At 50.6% G+C, this 16,268-nt stretch overlaps 1 protein-coding gene across 6 annotated transcripts in view; it reads right to left on the bottom strand.

Annotated features, from left to right (window-relative positions):
- The window catches only part of CFAP65 (cilia and flagella associated protein 65), a 36,178-nt gene extending 20,427 nt beyond the window's left edge, over positions 1-15,751 (bottom strand). For 2 of the 6 annotated variants that reach the window (XM_059168016.1, XM_059168020.1), the window contains exons 1-13: positions 15,389-15,537; positions 13,408-13,460; positions 12,901-13,072; positions 10,860-11,044; positions 6,841-6,943; positions 6,120-6,286; positions 5,742-5,941; positions 5,307-5,452; positions 4,590-4,812; positions 3,969-4,234; positions 3,389-3,589; positions 2,794-3,153; positions 1,094-1,231 (exon numbers count right to left, since the gene is read on the bottom strand). In XM_059168016.1, coding sequence (XP_059023999.1) covers positions 1,094-1,231; positions 2,794-3,153; positions 3,389-3,589; positions 3,969-4,234; positions 4,590-4,812; positions 5,307-5,452; positions 5,742-5,941; positions 6,120-6,286; positions 6,841-6,943; positions 10,860-11,044; positions 12,901-13,065 — 2,154 coding nt within the window. In that variant the 5' untranslated portion in view covers positions 13,066-13,072; positions 13,408-13,460; positions 15,389-15,537. Of the gene's footprint in view, positions 1-1,093; positions 1,232-2,793; positions 3,154-3,388; positions 3,590-3,968; positions 4,235-4,589; positions 4,813-5,306; positions 5,453-5,741; positions 5,942-6,119; positions 6,287-6,840; positions 6,944-10,859; positions 11,045-12,900; positions 13,073-13,407; positions 13,461-15,298; positions 15,538-15,581 lie in introns of those variants that run through there. The other 4 variants (XM_059168018.1, XM_059168017.1, XM_059168019.1 and 1 more) reach the window with 4 other exon arrangements.
- Between the last annotated feature and the right edge of the window lie 517 nt (positions 15,752-16,268).

Genomic DNA, 16,268 nt, shown 5'->3' with positions numbered 1-16,268 from the left:
AGGTCTTTCATTTTAGGGTGCCCACAAGTCATCCTTTGGAGAATTCACTTTCAGAGATCCTGGTCCAGAAGCTCTGGGATCAGCAGTCCCTTCTAGATAACTCTCTTACAGAGAGCTGAGAGGAACCCCTTGGCCCCTCTTTGAGAAGGGGAAAGCCCCAGAATTCCCAGCTTCCAAACATTCCTAAAGCGCGTAGGGTATGATCAGCCGCAGGGTAAGAGCTAGTCCAGCCATATCGTAAAAGGCCTGAGATCTCGGACAGGGCGCCCACCCAGCTGGGACAGACATGCCCGCCTGTGAGGTGGCGGGTGGGCGGGGGGTTGGGCAACACAGGCCCAGAATCAGATGGACAGACGTAAAAAACTGCTGGGATGGAACCAGCCATGAGAAAGAGACGGGGGTCAGGGAGGGGAACCCCATGCAGTCAGGGAGGGGGACTTGAGCTGAATCTCAGGTGGTGAAGTCAGGTGGGGATTGGAGAGCAGAAGTGCAGCTGGTGGGGGGGGGCAGCACAGGGCCCTGGAGGGGTGCCTTTCCAGCAATATGAGGCATGAGGGCAGGGGAGATGGACAAAAAGGATGACAAAGGTCAGGGAGGCCGGGAAGAGTTGTGGAAGGAGAAACCAGGACTGGAACTCGGTCGTCTGGGTCCAGGCTTGATGCTTTTAAGCCTTCTGTCATCTGGCTGCTCGGGTCAGACATGACCTCCAATGGTTCTTCGGAGAGGCCTGGGAATTATGACTCAGGAAACCAAGGGTCTGGCTCTGTGACCCACAGGAGCCTGGGCAATCTCCAAGGCCAGGGGCTCATGGTGGGAGGGTCAGATCCCTGAGCAGGTGCTTAGCAAACAAGGCACAGACAAATGAAGGAGCCAGAGAATCTTCAATCTCAGTGCGAGATAGCCGGTGAGTATTCCAGATGGAGCAAGGAGCGGCCAGGGGTCCGAAACCAGACTGGCCCCAGAGAGCCCTCCATGCCCGGGGAGCCATGCGGTGGGGAGGGTGTTGGGATGTATGCAAGGCCGGCAGAGTATGGACCGGACCAAGGCCAAACTCCCCTGTCCTACCTCCCACTGCCGCTGGGGCCATGCTCACCTTGGGGGCATGCAGAGAATACTGAGGGACAGGGTGTTCCAAGGCAGCACGATAGCTGTGGCCTCGTGCATGGACGGTCAGGCACCAGGAGGGACACACGGTGCAGTCCTCCTCGATGTTATTATAGCTCTGCAGAACCTGCACAGGGGGCCAGACCAGTGGACGAGCTGAGAGTCCCATGTCCGACCCTGCGGGGCCCCCTATCCTGCCCCACTGTGCTACAGGAGTCCCACACCAGGCACAGAGAGAGGACAGGGTCTCCCTGGGAAGACAGCGCAGAGAACAGCCATCGGAACGGCTCTGACCACAGGGCACAGGGGCCGTGCTTGGCACTCCCGCAAGGAGGCTCTGTCATAACCACAGCAGCAGCAGGCTGGGGCCGAGGCAGGGGTGTGAGGACAGCATTTCTCCTGCAGGAATGTGGCGGCCTAGAGATGCGCCCGCCAAAAGAAACAGGACACGAGCCACGAAGGCAAGCCACAAAGGTAGTTTTACGTGTTCTAGCAGCCAGTCTCAAAGTGAAACGACGTGCCTCCAGGCGGGAAGAAGTTAGAGGCTGGGCTATCAGCCTCCCTGAGGGTATCTCAGAAGGAGTCCCCTAATGGAAGGTGGCAATCTCAGCGATATGACTTATTTATCCCAACGGATCCCAAATCTTACCACTTCAACCCAAAATCAACATATAAGTGATGCGTGAGATACCTTACATTCTTTTGGCGCTAAGTTTTTGAAAGCCGGTGGGTCTCTTATGATGTATCTCATTTGAACTGGCCACCTTTTGGGTGTTCGGTGGTCATGTGTGGCTGGTGGCTGCTGTAGCACACAGGGCCGGGCCAGAGCCAGTAGCCTAACAATCTGGATGGGTCAGACTTGGCAAAGCCAGGTGTCCACAGCCTTATTCCTAAATCCTCCATATCTCCCTGTCTCCCACCCCCCGCTGCCAAGATATTAGAGCGGAGGCAATTAAAGCCTTAGCTTTGGAAAGCCTTCTCAAAAGTTCAGATATGGCCCCACACTTTTAGATGAAAAGACCAGGGCATCAGGGACATTAAAGGACTTTCCCAGGGTCACAGAGCTGATAAGGGATGCTAATCTCTCATTCCTGGCACCCTGGCCCCTGGCAGAGAATAGCAGCATAGGTAGAGCCGATAAGGAAGGGAAAAAGCAGGACCAGAGATGAGGTAGTGACCAGCATCTGCTGTGCTCAGCCCAGCCTATGGTCCAAGTTCCCTGGCCAAGGGAGGTCATGCTAGAAGCTCCCCCCACCGCCCCCGCCTAATTATCCGGCTCCCCTGACTTGGTCTCCCAGGCTCTGGTTCCTGCCCATAGTTCTTCTGGATGGACCATTCCCTACTTCAAGGACTAGAGAGAAGTCAGGAGCTCCAGGGAGTGACTCCTTGTGTGGTGAGTTTTCCCAAAGGGCTGGACCCCAGCTGAGTTCTCTCTTGACTGGGTGTGGGGTACAGGGGTGACACAAGCACTAGAGGCAGTCAGATGGGCCAAGAACCCCTTGGCCAAGGCAGCCGATAAGCCTTGGAGAAGACAAACCAGTAAGGACTGTGGAGTGTGGCCAAAGAGGAGCCTGGCACAGAGAGGAAGGATCCTCTAGGGGCTCCCGCCACTTCCTGCAACCCCACCTTGCCATTCAAGCTCCAGGGCAGACAGGAGGCCCTCTCCTGATCTCTTCTGCCCGCACACACCTTATAGACAGCGAAGGCCTCGAGCTCCGCGGCGTACAAGCAGTTGGGGTCAGGTGGATGGAAGTGCAGGCGCATGGCCATGGACTTCAGTGGAGGCACACTGCAGGTATCTGGGGTCACCCAGAAGGGGCAATCAGACCTATGTGTCCAGACCACCGTGATCTTGCCCTTGGTGTGGTTCATCAAGCACAGGGGGACAGGGTTGGGGTTCTCAGGCCCGGGGCAGGCACCAAAGTCCACCTCTGTGGGCTCTATGCTGACCGGTGGGGGGAAGATGGCTATGTCATTGGTGCCATCGAAGAAGTACTCAGTCATGGGGGAAATGAGAGGATACTTCGGGGATGACGCGTCCGCCAGGTCCTGTGTGGGGAGAGACAGGTGAGCGGGGGCCCAATTGCCATTTCTCCTGCCACTGCCCCTCATTCGCGTGCCCCTTTCTGGAAAAGATGACAGGGATCCACACAGGTCATCCCCAACTACTAATGGCACCCACAGGGCTCTGGGGGAACATGGCTCGCTAAGAATTTCTGGAGAAGGGAGCATGGACCTGGGGAAGGGAGCCTATCTGTGGGAGGCCCCAAGTGGTCCATCAAACCTCGGTGGGAATCCTGAGGGCCCCATTCTTATCCTGCTCCAGCTTCTTCTCCCTCAGCAAGGTGCTCAAGATGTCGGGAGGGTAGAATGTCAGGCCCCGTGCCAGGTGCGTGCGGTACCAAGCCAGATGCTGTGGCCTCAGGATGGCTGGCTTGGTGCTGTCTGAGTGGCAGGTCCCAATCAGGTCCAGGAACAGGGGGTCCTATGACATGCATCTGTATGAGGCTAGACTTCAGCCTCCGCTTGCCACCTGGGCCAGATGCCAGCTGGTCAAGGTGCAATTTGGATAACCTTGCCCATGGCCCTGAGTTGGGTCTGACTTTAAGGCTCTCTACTCTGAGTCCAGTCCCCCCTCTCCCCAGCCCATTGGCAGCAGCAGCAGCAGCAGCAGCAGAAAAGCCCTTGACCTGGTCTGGAGTGAGCCTTCCTATGTGCTTGGCCCGGCCCTGGCAGAGATAATCCAAGCAGAGTTTCCTGAATACAAAAGAGTGATCGCCAAGCACTGTCTTCATCAGTGGGCCTCAGGTTGGTTCCTCCAAGTCCCAGGAGAGCCCCTCCTCGCCTCTGCCCCCACTGCTCACCTGGTGGTGGATGAGACAGGCCACTCTCCGGGAGTAGATGATGGGGTGAGTGGGCCGGAAGGCACAGTGCAGGGTCATGCGGGCCTTGCCCACCAGAGTCCCAAAGGCCGGTCTGATGCTGAAGACACTCTCTTGGCAGTCAATGGCAAACTGGAAGTAGGCTGTGCAGTCCGACTTGTTCTCGATCCACAGGGGCTGCTCCGAGAACTGTCCAAGGTTGACCCAGCTGAAGTTGACACAGTTGTGTTGCAGGGACACATCAGGACCTGAGTGGAGATGGGACTCTTGTGAGCCCTGCCACCTGGGTGGGGCTGGGCTATCAACCTCCCTGAGGATATCTCAGAAGGAGTCCCCTAATGGAAGGTGGCAATTCCTGGAGACAGAAGGCTGAGCCCCAGCAACCCGAGCTGACCTCCAAGTTCATCAGGGGGTAAGGGCAGGAATATGATCTCTGAGCATCCAAAACTGATTCCACACTGAGCCCACTAGGGGGCAGCAGACACCCAGGCTGAAGGGCATGGAGGCACCAGGCCTTTCAACCAGGCCAAGATCCCTTCCCAGTCCTAAATGGGGGCTGCTCCTGTCCCCAGAGGCAGTGCGCTGTCCTAGGGTGGCCAGTACCTCTACAGAAACCAACGACTTTGAGCAGGGTTTGGGAGGCACAGCCAGAGGGCATGATGGACAAGTAGTCAATAGTTCTGACGTCCAAGGTCTCAGGGTGGAAGGACACTGACACTAACTTCTTCCCGCCTGGAGGCACAATGCCATTGGTAGTGGGGCATGAGAAGGTATGATCTTTGGCCAGCACGTCTGGGGCTACTTCGATCCGGAAGGGGGCGCTCACCTGTGGGACCAGGGAGGGGCAGAAGGGTCAGGTCACAGGGTGAGGCAGCTGTCCTTACCAAAGTGCATGACTGAGCAGGTGAGGACAGCCGAAGTCCATCCTGTGCCCTACTTGTCAGTTTGAGTACAGAGGCCACCTCACCAAGAGGAAAGAAGAGGCCAAGCTATGTGCTAGGCACTGGGACAGCCTGGTGGGCACTCTTTTCTTTCCCCGAAGGTATCAGAAAGGCTAGCTGTGGTCCTGGGGGTAGGACCCCCTTAGGGCTGCTCTTGGAGTTGCTCTGGGGGTGTCAAGGGATACCCCAGCCCAGTCCCCAGCTGAGAAGAGAGGACACCTGTTGACACATGCGTGTATCAACAGACATGAGTTATATGAGGCTTGGGGCCAAAGCACGGAGAGGAAGAGGGCACTTTGTAAAGGGGAGGGGTCTTAGAAGCATCTGGTCCTGTGGTCCTGCCTGCCCATGCCCCGACCACCCCCAACAGGAGGCATACCGCCGAAGGGTTGTAAAGCTTGATCTGCCTCTCCGCGGTGCAGCCCACGGCGACCGTGCCGAAGTGCAGCACTTTCTGGGCGCCTTCAGCATCCTGGTCCTCTGGGCGCTTCTGCTTTATGCTCACCAGCAGTTGTGCACACTTGGCTGGGGCAGAGATGGGGAGTCTTGGGAAGAAACCCACCAGGGTCTCTGTTGCCCCAGCTGAACTGTCCCTTGAAGAAGGCAGGGATCCCCAGGGAAGCACTGGTCTGCCACACCAAGGAAGGCAAAGAAAAGGCAAGGCCTGCAGGGCTCGGGGGTGGGTGGATGGGGGAAGCTGGTGGAGGTCCTGTGGAGAACAGGCCAGCAGGGGAGGTGCGGGGGTGCACCCTGAGGCTCTGAGACCCAGAAGGGGCAGCAGGGGACTCGGGACAAGTGAGAGGTCGGGCCTCACCCACAGCCTGCAGCTGGATGCTGCTTTTTTGCTTGCTGCCCTCTCCGTACCAGCACGTGGCCTGAACTTCATAGAGGATAGCCAAAAGGGGATGAAATGTCACCTTGATGTAGGAGGCCTGGCCTGGCTCCAGCAGGCCCGTGGTGGGCAGTATATGGAATGGGCTGGGGAACTCCCAGGTGAAGAAGGTGGGCAGGTCCCTGGAGAGGGCGGGGGGTTGCAGATCAGAGCCACTGGGCTCATTTGGACCCCTGTCTCTACTTTAGAAAGACCCAGAGATGCTGGGCCCTTCTCTTCCTCCCCTCCCCCAACAGCATCCTGGCACCCTCCTCACCGAGCTCACTCTCCCCACCTCTGAGCCTCAGCTGCTCCCCTCACCCCACATTTTCCAGGCAGAACCAGGCCTCAGCTGTGTCCCCCACGGCACACATGGGCAACTGTAGGGACGGTGGGCAGATCAGACTGTGGCGAGGCAGGGTGGCCCTCAGGTCCACATAGAACATTCCCTCTTCTTTCTCAAACCAGAGCTGGTCCACATACTCCTTCTGCAACGTGGGAGGTGGGGGGGCCGGAGGCAGTCACATATCCGTGGTAAGTGTATGGTGTTCAGGGACCACAAGCCCCCCCACTCCACCCCTCCTGCTATTGGTTCTGCCCCCAACACAGTTGCTGAGGGCGGGGCTGGATCATGCCCTCCCCCCATCAGTGTCCGAGGAGAGCTGGGTACTCATCCTCTCAGAGGATGAGTACCTGTCTTGGTCTCAGAGATCAGGGGCCTCTTTTGCGAGGACCAAAGTATTTGGGGGAATGTTCCGAGAGTAGGAAGAGATTAAGGGTAAGGAATCTAAGGCTTGTGGCCAATAGAGTAGCACAGACTAGTCTCCAACATCCGACTGGGATCCCCCCTGCTGTCCAATGAGTTCAGGCTGGGAGCCTCTCCAGGGTTTCCCAAGCTGGAGCTTCTGGAGCTGGCAGGATGGGTGTGTGTGTGTCTTGGTGGGGGAGGGGGGTTCTTTTTGCTGCTCTGCTCTGCTTCCTATTCCAAGGACACGGTGCCCATGTCCCTCCCTGACCGCCCCCTCTCAGTGGCAGACCTTACCTCTTCCAGAGGCCGGAAGATAATGGGGAGTGTGAAGGTTATGCCTGGGCTCAGCAAGATGGGCAGGGGGATGACGGTGAAGAAGAACTTGGTCTTGGGGGGCCTGCAGGAGAGAGCCGGGGCTTAAGCATTTCACGATCAGGGCTCAGATAACAAGAAAAATCCTGGCGCACTGAGCTGAGGGAAACCAAGGCTGAGACCAGAGGGGCCAGGGTGCCTATCCAAGCCGAGATCTAGGCAAGGCTGTGGAGTCTCAAAACAGTAGATAGTGCAGACTTCTGAAATAGTCACAGGAAGATGATACTACCAATAACTCTGTACCAATAAATGTTCAAGTTTACGGGCACTAGATGGCTCAGTGGGTTAAGCCTCTGCCTTCCGCTCAGGTCATGATCTTAGGGTCCTGAGATTGAGCTCCACATTGGGCTTTCTGCTCAGCAAGGGGCCTGCTTCCTTTCCTCTCTCTCTGCGTGCCTCTCTGCCTGCTGTGATCTCTGTCTGTCAAATATATAAATTAAAAGTTAAAAAATGTTCAAGTTTAGGGGCGCCTGGGTGGCTCAGTGGGTTAAGCCGCTGCCTTCGGCTCAGGTCCTGATCTCAGGGTCCTGGGATCGAGTCCCGCATCGGGCTCTCTGCTCAGCAGGGAGCCTGCTTCTCTCTCTCTCTCTGCCTGCCTCTCCGACTACTTGTGATTTCTCTCTGTCAAATAAATAAATAAAATCTTTAAAAAAAATGTTCAAGTTTAGATGACATAAACCCATTTCTAGGAAACAATAACTTACCAAAGTGGACTCAATAATTAGATAATTCACTTTATGGCCATCCTACCTAAAATCATCAAAGCCATTGAATAAGTAGTTAAGAATCTTCCCATAGAGGGGTGCTTGGGTAGCTCACTCAGTTAAGCATCTGCCTTCGGCTCTGGTCATGATTGCAGGGTTCTAGGATGGAGCCCCGCATGGGGTTCCCTGCTCAGTGGGGACCCTGCTTCTCCTCCGCCTCTGTTGCTCCCCCTGCTGTGCTCTCTCATTCTCCCTCTCTCTCAAATAAATAAGTAAAATCTTCCCACAGAGAAAACACTAAGTTGGATGGCTTCACAGCAAGTCCTACTAGACATTTGATAAAAAATAAGCCCAGTTGGGGCACCTGGGTGGCTCAGTGGGTTAAGCTGCTGCCTTCGGCTTGGGTCATGATCTCGGAATCCTGGGATCGAGCCCCGCATTGGGCTCTCTGCTCAGCGGGGAGCCTGCTGTCTCTCTCTCTGCCTGCTTGTGATCTCTCTATGTCAAATAAATAAATAAAATCTTTGAAAAAAAAAAATAAGCCCAGCCTTACCTTCCCAGTAATATAAAATAAGGGAAAAAGGTCTCCCAAATATACAGATCCACTGTAACACTGTTACCAAAATCTAACAGAAGCAGGAGAGGAATGAAAAAGTATAGATTTATCTCTCTCATAAACAAAAGGAGAGAGCCAAAGGAATTTAGCAATGTATAGAAAGAATTATGACAAAGTTGAGTTCGCTCCAGGAAATACATGGTTGGTTTAGCAGAGGAAATCAATTAATGTACTCCACCAGGTTAACAAATTAAGGCAGAAAAAAAATCAAATGATCATCTCAATAAAGAAAAATATTAGGTAACTTTCAACTTGTTTATAAGAAAAACTCTCAGCAAAGTAGGAATAGAAGGGAATGTCCTTAACCTGATAAAATCTTTAAAAAACCCAAGTCAAAACCAAAAGCCACAGGAAACATCCAAACCAATGGTGATATGTTGGAATTGGTCACATTAAGATCACAAACAAACAAGGATAAACATCAGTGGAGGAGGAGATCATCAGGGAAAGCATAAACTTTTCAACAAATGGCTTGGGGATATTTAGACATTTGTTTGAAGAAAAGCATCATCGGATCCCTACTTGAAATCATTCAATAAATAGATAAATAAAATAACATCATTCACAAAAATCAATTCTGCGTAGATTAAAGACAAACATGAAAAGCAAAACCATCATCTTTAGAAGATACTATAGGAGGGGCGCCTGGGTAGCTCAGTCGTTAAGCATCTGCCTTCAGCCTGTGTCATGATCCCAGGGTCCTGGGATCGAGGGTCCTGGGATCGACCTCTGCATAGGGCTCCCTGCTCAGCAGGAAGCCTGCTTCTCCTTCTCCCACTCCCCCTGCTTGTGTTCCCTCTCTTGCTGTCTCTCTCTCTCTGTCAAGTAAATAAATAAAATCATTTTTTTAAAAAAACTTTGTTTTTAAAAAAGAAAATCTTTAAAAAATAAAATTTTTTTTAAAGATTTTTAAAACAGATTTTTTTAAATAAATCTGTTTTTAAAAAGATTTTATTTATTTACCTGACAGAGAGAGAGATCATAAGTAGGCAGACAGGCAGGCAGAGGGAGAGAGGGTGAAGCAGGCTCCCTGCTGAGCAGAGCCCAATGCGGGGCTCGATCCCAGGAATCTAGGATCATGACCTGAGCGGAAGGCAGAAGCTTAACCCACTGAGCCACCCAGGCACCCCTAAATAAATAAAATCTTTAAAAAAAAAGAAGATACTATAGGATAGTGTCTTCATGACCTAGGCAGTGAGAGAGAAGGACTTCTTAAAAGCAGCATCAATCATAACCTAAAAAGATTGATACATTTGATTCCTTTGAAATGAAGAACTTCAATTCTTCAAAAGACATGGTAAATAAATGAAAAGACAAGTCACAGGTGGGAGGAGATAGTTACAACACATGACTGACAAAAGATTAGTAGCAATAAGAACTTCTATTTGAAAAAAAGACAGGGGCACCTGGCATGGGACTCTTGATCTAGGGGTTGTGAGTTTGAGCCTTGTGTGAGGGTGAAGTTCATTAAAAAAAAAAAAAAAAAGACAATCTAAGAGAAAAGTGAGTCCAGTCTTAAATAGGAATTCCACCAATGAAATGGCCAATAGCACACGAAAGACACTTAGCTGTGTCGGCAAGCAGGGAAATGTATATCAGAGCCACAAAAAAATCACCACTGTTGGAAATATTTTAAATTCTGACAATAGCTTTGGTTGGTAAAATTGTGGAAGTGGGGGAATTCGTGCTTGGCTGGTGGGAACAGAAATATGAATGAGTACTTTAGAGAAGAGTTTCTATAAAAGGCAAGAATGGACATGCTCTAGGTCACAGCAATTCTCCTCCTATGTATCTACCCTAGGAAAAAACCTGCAGGTGAAGATCTATACATGAATGCTGATCACAGTCCCAGACCAGAAATAACCCAAACATCCCTCAGCAGAAGAATGGATAATATATTACAATATAAGCATCTGTTGGAATATTATACTGTGATGACCAAGAATGAACTATGGTCACATGCAGATGAGTCTTCCAAATATAACGTAACTTAACAAAACCCAAGGAGATAAAAAAAATATGCCATACTATTCTACTTACATCAAGTTTGTTAAGAAGGTAAAATTAAACTATATCATCTAGGGATGCAAACATAGGTGGTAAGTCCCTTCTTTAGAGAAAAGCAAGGAAATCTTTAAGTCAAGAGGGTGGTTACTTTTATGGTTGTGAAGGTGTTTCGACAGGGGAGTGACACACCATGGGAGAAGGTCAGCTTCAGACACGTACTATTCTATTAGTAATCTGGTCACGAGGGCTCCTCTTTCAATAATTATTCAAACTGTGCCTGTTTTATATGCTCTTCTAATTTTAAATGATAACTTAAATTTTTGAAAAGATATATTTATTTATTTTAGAGAGAGACAGAGAACGCGGTGGGGAGGGGTACAAGGAGAGGCAGAGAGAATCTCCAGCAGACTCCCCGCTGAGCAAGGAGCTGGGTGCAAGGTTGATCTCACGACCCTGAGATCATGACCGGAGCCGAAACCAAGAGTTGATTCTTAACTGACCGAGCCACTCAAAGTCCCCTAATTTTATATGAAAATTTTAAAGTTTGGTTTCTAAAGAGTGACTGGGGGGCTTGAGGACTCAGGGGCTGGATCTCTGATCCCTGATACTCATACCTGTACACCATCTTCTGGGTTTTCAATGACACGTTTTTCAGAGCTAGGTTCTTGGTGACCTCCTTCCCTAATGTCCAACCTTTCCACTGCAGTACCTCGGCCACCTCAATGCCCCAGATGACTCTCTTCTTCACTTTGTCTCGCTTCTTTGAGAAGCACACGCAAGTGTCCATCAAGCTGGCTGGCTGTCCAGATGTCAGGGAAAAGGAGGAGAAGAAAGGGCATGTTAACAGGGTAAGATTCAAATACCCAGAGAACAGGCAAAGATCTCCCTTCTCCAGGAAGTAAGGAATTACCCCACCTCTGGCCCTTGGGGGATGGTCTTGGAGAGAGACGGTGAGGGGCAGTAAGCCCTGGAGTCAGATATCACTGTTTCTGAGGTCATGGCGATGGTTTTCCAACTAGATTTTCCATGACCCCACCCCTACAGCCGTCCCTGGACCACTCCATCCGATACTGAGCAGTCTTAGTCTGCTCTGTTCCTCAGTGCACCTAAAGATACCAGTCCTCTCTGGTGTTGTCTTGTCCTTTCCCTCCTTCCCATCCTATGCTTTTATGCTTTTGCTGCAGAAGTCTTTCATAGCTGGAGTGGTCTATCCTGCACAATTTTGGAGATGACGAGAATACTCTACCATTCCCTCTCCCATCCCTCAACTGCCTGGTAGAGCAGGGGAAGGAGTCAATCTGCCTGCAAGAAACCTCCACCCCCCACCGTGATATGGGGCCACTCCAAGGGCTGCTCCTGACGATGCTAGAGGAGCTGTGTGCCAACGCTTCCCATCAATCATGGAAAATCCTTCCCAAGCTGATCCCTAGCCCCATCTACCTGAGAAGGGAGGGGGATGGAGGGGCAAAGCCAAGATGAAGAGAAGATGAGCAAGATACCTCTTCCTACCACAGTCTTTGCGATGAACACTCCCCTTACTGCCATGTTACATTATCTTTGGGCAAGTATTGCTTCCATGTTGTTACTTAAAATAAAGATATATTCATCTGTTGGACAAATATTTGGTGACTACATACCACATGCCAGACATTGTGCTAGGCACCAGGACCACAACAGTGAACAAGATAGATGCATCTCTTCTCTCTTGGAGCTTACACTCTTAGTTTAAATATTTACAGAGTGTCAGGTGGCCAATGTGGTATTTTCTTTCCTGGTCAGCCCATGGAGGAAAGGTGACATGGGTGGGAAAGGGTAATTTACGGTAATATCAGTTGGGACATCAGTCAGGTCCAGTCAGGAAAACAGAAGCCACCGTGGGTGTTTAAAATGAGGAATTTAATGCACAACCAAGGTATAGTGAAGTGCCCAGAAGCTAGCAACATCAAGAAAGGGCTGCTGTGCTTGGTTAGGGGAGGTGCTGGGCTTCTCAGAGCCCTGACGCCTTTCGGGTGGGGACTGGGGTCATGGGGAGATGCAGCTGCTGATGGGACTACTGTCTCAAAAGCCGGGGGTGGGGGTGGGGGAGAGAAATACCCTGGCCCCTCCCTTCCACTCTACTTCCAATCTCCTGCCAGCTCAGGCAGAGTAGGGAAGGGTGGCAAAGAAACATGGGGCAGACAAGCCCAGAATGGCCCAGAGGGAGGGAGTGAGATGATGACCCCACAGTCCTCAGGGAAGCAAAGGCAAGCACCACTGTATCTAGAGAGACACAAGAATGCACACACAACACAGACACATGCGGCACCCCACACAGTCACACACCCCAAACACTCCTAGACAACTACCTTCCACCCCTGCCACTGCAATGTCACAGAGAGACACCCGAGAGCTGCAAAAAAGTCAGCAACATCCACATCTGGGTCACGCACACAGGGTCAAGCCCAGGAGAACTTTCTGAGGGAAGAGAGAACCCTTGACTACTCTCTCAGCTCTGACTGGCACCTCTCCAGGTGGCGTGGTGCTCCATGTATGCAGGGTATAGGGTTGGGGTTTGGACAGAGGAGTCAGGTCCTTCCGGACTCCTACCCCGCCCCCTGCCTCCTTGCCCCCTGCCCGGTTGTCCCCCTGCCCCCCCCACCCTGGTCATGGGCTCACCCGTGCACTGGTGTTGCTGCTGCTGCAGACGCTTAGCGCCACACTGCTGCCGGTGATGGTGGCCATGGCCGCTGTACTGGCACTCAGACAGGACCCAGAGTTCATGGTACAGTCCCCGTTGTCCCTAATCTGTGTCAGGGAGCTTGGGGCTGCCTGGAAGAGCATCAGCCACCTAGAACACAAGTCCAAGGGGAGCACTCTGGCTGAGCCAGAAGTTCCTGCCAATGGGGAGCTAGGAAGAGACCAGAGGGGAGACAGAGACATCAAAGAAAGAGGCTCGTGGAGTAGACTCACTGATGCTCTCATTATCAAAGAAGGGCCCACTTTCCAGCTGTGGCAAGGAGGCAGGAGGTGGCTCCACGAGCAATGAGCCTGAATCTAAGATCCAGTGCTTGACCCAGGAGCCTAGAAACTCCCCATTCAGGAGAGGGACCCAGGGATGAGGCCTGCCATGGCCATGCATGGCATTTCTCAGGAAGCCCCGAGGGAGTGAGGCACATGCATTACCTTTAGCTGGCTTTTGCCCTCTACTTGTTTCTTCTGAACGTGTCTTGCCTCCTCTGCGAAGAAGGGGCAAAGAAGAGGTGAATGAGATTGGATAGTTATTGGTCTTTCAGGTTTTTTCTATCAGTATGCAACCTGCAGTCCAGGTTTAAAGTAAGCATTCACTGAAATAGCCACTCAATCCAGAGATAAGCAAGTCAACTTCTAGAGCAGAGGGATCCAGGGAGAGACTGCAGCTGGAAATTATAGGCGAATATATGCAAATTTAATATGCAAACCATATGCAAAATGTCATATATATGGAGAAGTGCTTTTTTCCCAAGGAAAGTGTCCACAGCTTTCACCAAATATTCAAAAGGATGTTTGGTCTTGCTCTAGGGAACACACATGGGACCTAAACTCCAAACCCCCTCTTCCTTAGGGGACTTCCTTTAGCACACACACCCAGGTGTGGCTACTATATTGGACAGCATCAATCTAATACCTTTTTGAACATATGTATATTTTTCAGACTACTCAGTGTCTTTCCCCACCTCTTTAATATTTTATTATTTTTTAAGATTTTATTTTTAAGTAATCTCTACACTCAACGTGGGGCTCAAACTCACAAACCTGGGGTCAAGAGTCACATGTTCCACCAACTGAGCCAGCCAGGTGTCCCTTATATATTTTAATCTTTACAACAATTTATGGTGAGATGCAAGCTGTCTTTTATTTGTCTTAAATTCTCTCTCTTCGAGGCACCTGGGTGGCTCAGTTGGTTAAGTGTTTGTCGACCCCAGCTCAGGGTCTTGATCTCAGGGTTGTGAGTTCAAGTCCTACGTTGGACTCCATTGTGGAATGCAGCCTACTTAAAAAAAAAAAAAACACCTCTTTTCAAGTTTGGGGTTCAACTTTTAACTCCTTATTACAACATATTACATTTTAGTCAATAATTTTATGGTTATCCTTTAGAAATTTACACAGTTTCATCAGACACTCTCCCATCCCCTCCGCATCACCATCCAAAGCAAAAGATTCTGTTGATTCAGTTTTTCCTAATTGGCAACACCTCCAAAACCTCTGGAGAATATCTTAGTTCCACTCACTGACTCATTCATTCATTCACTCTCAAAGCTTTTACTGAGCAGCTATTATATATGTGCAGTGCTAAGCAATGAACAAGACAGGGGAGGCCCCTCCCTTCCACTGTAAAGAGGATGTTCAGATGGAATCAAAGAAATGTCAGCTGGGGAGGCAGGGAGGAGAGTCCCATTACTTTTTGGCTATTGGATGGCTTTGTTGTCCAGCCTGACTCAGTCAAGTCTGTGACTTCAGGGGATTCCATAGATACCACTGCCTCAGAGCTCTAAAAAAAATCTCCAGTCAACAGCTGTAGAAGAAATTAGAGATGATGGGGGTAGAAATTTGGTCTAGATCAGGTCTTAGGGCTTAGGGAAGAGAGCGTTGCTCCTGGAGCAAGGAGGGCTGCATTGGCTCAGGCTGGTTGAGATGGACAAGTTTCTCCTCACTAAATAAAGGTTATCTTACTTCACAAAGTTGATGTGAAGCTGGGATGAAATAGGGGATTTGAAAAAGCCATAGATGAGCCAGTGTTACTGTAGTTAATAATTATAACTTCCCTACTCGGTTGAGCTACTCTTCCAAAAGACACCCATCTACAGCGACTGTGAAGACCCTGGGCCAGTTAGGGGTTGTTTTTAAATCCAATTTTCTAATCTTGAGGACTTTAGAAAAATATATATCATCAGCTTCCTTTATTTGCCTCATTTCCAACGTAAACATTCCTAAGATGACCACTGGAAAAGTGGCGTAGTGTGGAGTGGAAAAGAAATTGATAAAGTGAAGTGATAAAAATACTTAAGTTCGTTCCTCCTCCCTCTTCTGATCTTACCCAAGTCTCAGTCCTACGGGATCTCTAAGGGACATGAAGAGGACCCCCGGCCACAACTTCCCAAAGGAGGTGGTCTTCCAGGACAGATACCTTCGGTCGCCACTCGCGCGGTTCCCCAGATCCTGGGACCAACTCTCGGAACTCACTCCGCCGCCATATTGTCGTCTCCATAGAGACAGGACGCTCAGGGCACGGCGTCTCTCGGTATCCCAGGACAACGACGGCATCCCGAAGGAGTCAAGGTTCACGGAAGGCGAAAGAGCCGGCCTATTTTAATGCTTACCCTTTTTGTATTCTCTGGTTTTCCCTTCTAGTAGTCCCTGAGCTTCTATCAGTCGCGACGTGGAATGTATGGTCTCCTACTTGTCGTGACGTCCTCGCAATCCTTATTTTAGTAGGCGACCAAATTCACAGGAGGTTACTCCGTGGGCTCGCCCCGGGAGTGGGAGCCGTTCCAGTTCTTTCCGGCCGCGCGATGGTAGTTGCTTTACGACTGGATTCCTTTTGCAGGTGGGAGAGAAAGTGACCTATCCGTGTTCTGCCGGCATTTCCTCCTCCCTGGCAGCAAACCAACTCCTTTCTGGGGATCTGAAGGTTAATGGTTGAAGAAGGCGCTGGTACGCTAATGTGGATTCTTGGAAGCCCATTTGTTGATTTGTCCACATTTGCTTTGTGGAAAAGTTCTGTAGAACAACAAAAATTCAAGGGGGTAAACTTTAAGTAATAAATAATTATTACTTATAATCCAGTTGGTTTTCTAAAATGGATTTATGAATTGGGCCGCATCCCATCTACAAGTAGAGGGGAGCTCCAGGGAGTTGTGCAAAATGGAAGGTTTATACAGGCAGGAGGGTGCGTCAAGATGCTATTAGCAAAAGAAAAGGATTTTTTTTTCCAGGTAAGGTGGCCTTCTCTTATGGGGAAGGACAGGGGCTCTTATTACAGATTGCCTTTTGGGGGTTGGAGAGGG

The sequence above is a fragment of the Mustela lutreola genome, chromosome 3 (genome assembly GCF_030435805.1).
Source record: "Mustela lutreola isolate mMusLut2 chromosome 3, mMusLut2.pri, whole genome shotgun sequence".
In the NCBI taxonomy this organism is placed as follows: domain Eukaryota; kingdom Metazoa; phylum Chordata; class Mammalia; order Carnivora; family Mustelidae; genus Mustela; species Mustela lutreola.
This window is presented reverse-complemented; position numbering and strand designations above follow the sequence as displayed.